The sequence below is a fragment of the Nannospalax galili genome, unplaced genomic scaffold (assembly GCF_000622305.1).
Source record: "Nannospalax galili isolate Female #2095 unplaced genomic scaffold, S.galili_v1.0 scaffold236, whole genome shotgun sequence".
Taxonomy (NCBI): Eukaryota; Metazoa; Chordata; class Mammalia; order Rodentia; family Spalacidae; genus Nannospalax; species Nannospalax galili.
This window is the reverse complement of record NW_008338710.1, coordinates 1,602,342-1,610,271: the sequence shown is the minus strand read 5'-3', so window position 1 is coordinate 1,610,271 and position 7,930 is coordinate 1,602,342. Positions and strand designations below refer to the sequence as shown.

The following is a 7,930-nucleotide window of genomic DNA, read 5'->3' as shown; positions in this document are numbered from 1 at the left end:
CAAATGACCTTAAGTGTAAAAATAAATTGATTTATTTGGGCCAACTTTATGGTCTTAAACACACAAAAAGAAAGTATAAACAAAGAGTAAGTGATCAGTATACTTCCTTAAGAGTTCAAGGGATTACACTTCCCAGATATTAGGCTTAAGTCCATATAAAAATTTATTTACACAATTATTTCTCATTGATGATTTTGTTCCTAATCAGAAAGTGCTGCTCAGATGTAAGACTTCAAATCTTGGTCTGCAATACTGTAGTGCCCACCTGTAGCTAAGGGAGACAACCTGCTATTGGTCTAAAATGACTGATAAATTTGTTTTCTCTCCCTATCTAGAAGCCTTTGAGAGGGAACTGACACTCATTCTAATCGCTCCAATAGCTATCAAAATACCTCAAAGCAAATCCTGAATCTATCACTCTCGAGTCCAGCCTTTGCAGACCAAAGGAAAATGAGGAGAAACCCAATAGAGGGATGCTTTTGGAAGCCCTTGTCAAGAAATTCCAATGGCCTCTCATATGAACATTTGAAAACTGCTCTTTTTTCTTGTTCCCTATGTAGAACTTGTAAATTACTCTTGCCTTTATGTCTCCTTCACACACACAAACACAAAAAAAGAGTTATGCAGTTTGGGAGTCTTTTGGATAGATCCAGTCAATGAAGGGGTACCCCAATTGCCTCACCCTGCATCCCTGTGCAGCATGGAAGAAGCCAGAGTGGTCTGTGTCCGGATTCCCTATCCACAAGCTGGGTAACCTCTTCAGAGGATGGTGTGATAAGAATAGGAAGTAGGAACTGGGTAAAAAGACCCCAAAAGTAACCAGTTTCTTGGCTAAAAGTCACAATGTCCTTGGGCTTCTTAATAATATACTCTGTTCTAAAGGCCAAAACTGTCTAAAGTATTTGGGAGCTTTTATCTAATCCTTAAAAGATTTTAGTTTTACCTTTTCAGAGGGGGGAATGTTAGAGTAGCAAAAAGCCCCATAAAAAAAGAAAAGAAGAAAGAATATATAAAGTTATTAGAAAAAAGTGATGGGGAGATATGGGAGGAGTTGGTGGGGAGGGAGTGGGCTTGGATTTGATCAAAACACCTTATATACATGTATGAAATTCTCAATAAATTATTTTTTTAAAAAAGAAAAATATTGTTGAAAAAAATAATTAAAAGAAATAAAAACAAACACCCCCCCTCCAAAAAAAACCAGATTGGAATACCAGTTGCAGAGCTGCTAAGGAGTCAGTGGAATGCTGTACGGTAAGTTCCAAAGCAGTTGCCTCAACCAAAACTATGTATATGGATTTACAATTGCTGTCCTCCCATGCTGTGTCCATCCTACACTTTCCAACATTGAAAGTGTATCTGATGTATGATGAAGTACTAGGCACTTGCACTAAGTACTACTCTTTAGAATTATTATTATTATTTTTTATGTGTATGAGTGTATTGCCTGTAAGTGCACCCCGTGTTACGCAATGCACACGAAGGACAGAAGAGGGTGTTGGATCCCCTGGAAGTGGAGTTAAAGATGGGTGTTAGTTGCCATATGGATGCTGGGATTTGAACCTAGATCTTCTGCAAGAGCAGCCAGTGCTTTTAACCCCTGCCATCTCTCTAGCCCCTAAATACTACTCTTTACAGAAAAAGGGAATTTTTTTTTCCTTCTTTGAGGGCTGAATGACTAGGAGCGTGAGGTAAGGCAAGAATCAGTGCTCATGGGATACAGATTCAGTCTATGCAGCCAAGGCTCACTGGGTTTATTCCAGAGGTCACGAGAACATGTAACAAAAACTGTAAGAAGTGGGGCAGGGCATGGTGGCATGCTCCTTTAACTCTAGCACTCAGGAAGCAGAAGTAGGATCTCTGCAAGTTAGAGGCAAGCCTGTCTACATAGTGAGTTCCAGATCAGCCAGGGTTACATAGGGAAACCCTGTCTCAAAAACTCAAGAAAACACAAACAACAAAAGCAACAGCAAGGACAACCTATAAGAAGGGTATAGATGAATGCAAACATCAGAAATTGGGGAATCAAGCATTTACTCAGTATTAAGACACAGTAAAGCAGAGGAAAAACCCTGTAAGAAAACTACCCTGAGATCTGTACTGTTGACTGCTGCTGAAGTATTCTCGGGGGCAGATGTATTTGAAACATCACCTCTCCCCTTTTCAGCACAGTGAGTGTGCCAGCTAATTAACCACTCTGCCCTCAGGAATTTGGTTATGACTACGTATATGCATATACAATCACAAGTCTATATAGATTCCCTAGGACCTGGTCAAAGGCAAGAATTCAACATGCCAAGACTGCCACATTCAGGAACTGGGCCAGGCAGGTAAGATACAGAACCAGTCAGATAACCAGAGGTAAGTGCAGAGTGGACAAGAACTCCTTCACACTGGCATATGAGGTATGCAGAGATCTAAGGTCACAATCAATAGGAAACCCCCTCCCTTTTTCCAGACCAGACTTGCAACTTTAGAAATAGCCAATGAAAATCACAAACTACATCCAGATGAAATCCACTGGACAGTCTTGAACTATTAGAAATTCCTTACAACAAGGATTATAAAAAAAGCTTTAATTAAGCTTAGGAGAGCTGACTGGTGACTATGCAGTGCAATTCAATGATGAAACCACTTACTATGCAGTGCAATTCAATGATGAAACCACTTCCAGTACATTCTCTTTGATGGTTAATCTTGAGTGTCAACTGGATTGGATTGAGAGATGCCTATGAGGTTAATTAGTAAAGCAAAGCTCTGGGTGTGTCTGTGAAGGCATTTCCAGAGATGACTGGTGTGTGGCAGAGCACCACAAGGAAGAGGACTCGCTCTAAATGTGAGCAGTACCATCCAACAGGCTGGGGGCCCAGATGATACAACAGCAAGAGGGGAGGAAGCTGTGGGTCAAGCTCCATTCCTCTTAGGAAAGTGCATCTATCACTGCTGCCACCCTTTGCAGATACCTGATTCTAGCTTCTTCAGCCTTTTAAGCATCAACTCTCCAGCGGGCTCCAAACCTTTAGCCTTGGCCTAGGACTACATCATTGGTCCTTCTGAGATGTCAAGCGTTTTGGACTGAACAGCTAGTAGGTTTTCTGGCACACTGGTGTGTAGATGCCAATTATACTATCCAATCTCTAATCATGTAAGTCAATCAATAGACCCCCTTTTATAAATATAATAGTCTATGGGTTCTGTTCCTATAGAGAACCCTTATTAGCATACTCAGTCATTTGGTCTTTGGACACTTCTAAAGCTGAATCCCACCCCCCCACTCCAAGTACCTCAGTCTTTGTCAGTAGTCATTACTGGAAGATTCTTCTTTCTACAGAATAGAAATTTGCTTCCACACCTACCCCAAACCATTTACAATCTGGTTTAGTTTTAATTTCCAGCTAAATCTACCCTAAAACTTGCAACATTTCAAAGTAATGATTTTACCGTACATGAAAAGTAGAGGTGCTGAAGCCATAAATTCTGAAAACAACTTCAAAATCCAAACAAAACAAAAGCATGCTATAGAGCATATTCAGACTATATGAATAGTCCACCATAATTCTGCTGCAAAAAATCACTTTTAGGACATTTCAATTAGTGTCACTGAGAAATAAAAAAATCTAAGTATTTATGTTACAAAGCCCTACATTTACAAATGCTTGCATTTTAGAGGAGTGAAATGGTGGGAGCCAAGTCTCTTAGATGCAAACAACTCCTGATGACTTGTGCTTACCATCACACCATGCTTCCCAGTGCCTCTTCATCATTAACACACATAATACATGCCCAGCCATACTTTAATCATTCAATGTGTGTCCGTGATATGCCTCCCATTATGCCAGACATCGTCAAGATGCTGTTCAGAACACAAAGTGGTTGGAAACAACTCCTGCCTCCATGGGCATTTGGAAGGTCTGGAGTGGACCCTACCTGACTGATGGTCTTCTCCATCTGGACCAAGCCCAGGTTGGGTAGTGTGTTCTTTATGAAGTCCACTATGGTTTCCAGGTTTTCATGTTGCAGAATCAAGGGCTTATGGCTTCCCAACAGACTTAAAGCCACTTTAAATATGACCTCTAATCCCTGAAGAAAGATCATATCTAGGAAAACATAGGAATGCAGAGTTAAAGCAGACCAGTTCCTGGTGAAATCCCATTCTGTTTTCTTTACCTCACATCACAGAGCAGAAAGGTAGGAAACCAAAGTTATACATTTTGTTTCCTTCTTTAAGAGCCTACTATTTCAGAGAGGGTTGTCAAAACAGTATTTTAATAATAATAATAATAACAGATAAATATATGGCTTGGGTTTTGTGATAGGTTCAGGTAAGTTTTTTTTTTTCCACTCTGAAAATCAATTCAATTCAAGAGAGCTTCAAAAGTTAAGCTGAGGAGTTGAAAAGCTGGTTCAGTGGTTAAGAGTACTGGCTGCTCTTTCAGAGGACCCAGGTTTGGTTCCCAGCATCCATATGGTGGTGAGCAACTGTCAGTAACTCCGGTTTCAGGGATCTGATGTCCTCTTCTGACCTCCACAGGCATTGCACAACACGGTGCACTTATACATATGCCAGCAACATATTCATACATGTAAAATAAAAATAAAGTATTTGAAAAAGTTAAATTGAGAAAAGTTTTAATAGGTTTTTTTTTTTCCAGGAGTGCTTCAGATTTTAAAAGTTACTAAAACGTGTTCTAAAAATAAGATTTATGTACTTGTTTATCTGTGTGCAGTGTGTGTGTAAATGGAGGGGGATGTGCATGTGTACCTGTGTGCGTGCATGGAGGCCAGAAAAAGGGCACTGGGTGTCCTCTACCACTCACTGCCTATTCCTTCAAGGCTGGGCCTCTCTCTGAAACTGAGACTTGTGTTTTCTTGTCTAGGCTGGAGGCTAGCAAGCCCCAGCAATTCTCCTGTCTCCGCCCCAATCAGTGCAGGGGTCATAGGTATGCATGGGACTCCTAGCTTATTACATTGGTGCTGGGATCCAACTCTAGTCCTATGACTCAGCAGCAACTGCTCTAAATGCTGAGCCATATCTCTAGCCCTGAAACATGTTTTTACTAGGTAAAACTGAGAAAGTCTTACAGATAATGGAATCAGAAATTAGGCTAAAGAAAGTGCCTCTGTTTCCTCTACTTTGAAATAAGGGATGGAACAGAAAGACCTTTAAAAAAATGTGAACAGGACTATAAAACTGCAAAGAAACAATGTTAAATATGAGCACACTGAATTTTCATTGTAATAATAGTGCCAAGAACCACTCCTCTCTCTGGAGAGTTTAAATAACTTGGTTGAGGCTATTTTCCAGTTTTTACTGTATATTTTTTAGGACAGTTGGCAAATCACAGCAATTCTAATACTTATTTTATATAGTGGGAGGGGAGGCAGGAGAGTGGCTAAGGGAACAGGCTGAGCAGCAGTCCACATGTGCTCCCTTTTCTCATGGAACTCGAGCCACTACAGAGTGACAATCAAATGCCCTGAGACTAAAACACAGAGTGAGCAATTAGTTATTTGGTGATGCAACTCAGTCAAGTTTGATCTAATAACTGAAAAAATTAAGAAAAAGTCTAATTGTAAAAATGAGGGCACAAACATAATTTGGGGCAACAATCAGTATTTCTCTTCTCTCTCTCTTGTCTTTTGGCTGCAGGATAATAGAAAAGTTGAAGAAAAGGCAAATAAAAACAGGTGAGAAGATGCTCTAGGTGGTTTAGCGCCACAACATATAAATGCATAAATGCCGTTCAGAAGGAGAGTAAAGGCTCACTGCTGCTGTGCAGGTGGAAAGCTGAGTCACAGTGGTGGCTGGACAAAGCAAGGAGAATGACTAGCCTGGGTGCCTGCTCACCTGGTTAGCTCTTGAGATACTCTGGAACCTTCACCAAGTCTTTAACCCTGTGAATGGAGGTGGTGCCAACTGGGATGGGTCTGTGCTGGGAAATGAGGGCACCGAAAGCAGCTTGTAGAGGCTGACTGCACAGGGACCACTTAGCCGATGCAAATGCCAAAGCTGCCTAGGGTTCAGGAGGCCCTAGCAATGGGAAGACCTGCTTCCCTCTTAGGGTTGGCTATTGAGGCTGGGATGGTAACAGAGAACTGAATACATTTTTGAGATCTGAGCTGCTTGGGGAATATATAGTACACACCCATATGGTATCACAGAGGAGTGTTGTGTAATGCCTGGATTAACCCACCTATAAAATTCACCACTGTAGAAAATGAACACATGGAAATACTGCTACAAGATATATTTTTAAACAGAAATGTTATTTCTTAAAACAAATGATAAAGTAAGTTTAAAGTTCTGGTGGCTTAGAGAAACCTCCTTTTAACAGTCAAACAGTTGTAATTGGGCCAAAGTTTACCCTTCTGAATAAAAATCAAGACCTTTTTGCAAGGATCTTGGGGAAATAATTTCATGACTAAACCAATGATTATCTGTGGCTGGTTATTTTCAGTCCCTGAGGGTCATACTCTTTAAAATTGAATACAATACCACCAAATGTAAGCCAGTTAACTTTTATAATTACAATCAAATATGTAATGCAGGTCACTGGTCTTTGGAGGTTAACATAGGTCTTCTGAATTTTATACCCATAGGATCTTGGTTTTTTTTTCCAGTTATTTATTTAATAAACACGTACTTAGAAAAAGCACTTCATTACAATAGCATTGACATATTCAATAACAATTTTCTGAGCTAATATGTATCTTTTTCAAAATTGGCTGTAATTTTTAGTTTTACACTTGAATTGTTACAGTTATACAATATTGTACTCAGTATAAACCTTATAAGACATAAAATTGAAGTTTTAACCTTTAAAAAAGATCTCAATTTCATTATTAAAATACAGTTTCAAACAGAAAAATTCATGTTCAATGCAATTGACATGAAGATGTTTGCACGTGCGTTTCTAATCTCTACATATCTGATTATTACTAGTGACAGTTGTTTACTTTCTGAGTTCCTTGGCATCTGAGCATGGGTATAAACTCATCAGGTAGATTTCAATGGTAATGTTTTTCACATCTACTAATTATTAAGGAGCAAATTTTTATGCTTTGAAGAATTATTATTTTAATCATTTTTTAAATTTTTAATAACTACATGATTAGAAGAAGCATTTCATTACACATTTAACATACTCAGTAACACACTCCAGAGCAAGAGTACATATCTTTCACAACTGGGTGCAAGTTTCTAGGTTCACAGTTGAGTTAATACAATTATACAACACTGAACTAAGTATAAGCCCTGCAAGACATAAAATTGAATGAGTTTCTTTAAAAACGATCTCCATTTCACTTTAGAATATATTGTTCCTTGCAGAAAGACTCATTGTTTTTGCTACTAACACTGAGATGTTGGAGCATGCATCTCTAATCTGTATGCATCTGATTATTACTAGTCATAATCAGTTGCACTTGGACCCTTGGCACCTGTGTATGTCTATGAAGTCATCAGGTGGATTTCAAAGGTGATGTTTATCACCTCTACTAATTAGCATGATGTAAACTTCCATGCTTCCTCCTCAAATATATTAAAAAAATTTTTTTTATGTGTATTACAAAGAACATCCCAAACCATCTTATTCGACTATACACCCAATTCCCAGTTGACGCCCTCCCACAGCCTCCCTCCCCCACCTAGAACCCTTATATTCTGATAACCCTGCTACTGTCTGCTGTGTTGTCAGCACCCCAGCCAATCCCCACCACTTGCCCTTCTGCTGAATCTAGTCAGCCTATCTAGAGGTCTTTATTTCAGGAGGGTCAGCTGTTCCTCATCTAGCAGCAATTAGTTGTCAATATTCCTTTAGATAAGATTGGGGTCTGCTGTTCATTTTTTCAGTTCTATGCTGGGTTACTATTTGGGAGTCCCTTTGTTTACCCTGGCCAACAACTCAAAAGAAGGTACCTCCTATCTGAT

The 7,930-nt window shown here is 39.4% G+C and overlaps 1 protein-coding gene across 1 annotated transcript in view; it reads right to left on the bottom strand.

Annotated features, from left to right (window-relative positions):
• Nucleotides 1-7,930, bottom strand: part of Tbc1d1 (TBC1 domain family member 1) — a gene marked incomplete in the record, with an annotated part of 275,507 nt that overhangs the window by 19,063 nt on the left and 248,514 nt on the right. The window contains 1 exon segment of the mRNA XM_017798190.2: nucleotides 3,928-4,097. Coding sequence (XP_017653679.2) covers nucleotides 3,928-4,097 — 170 coding nt within the window.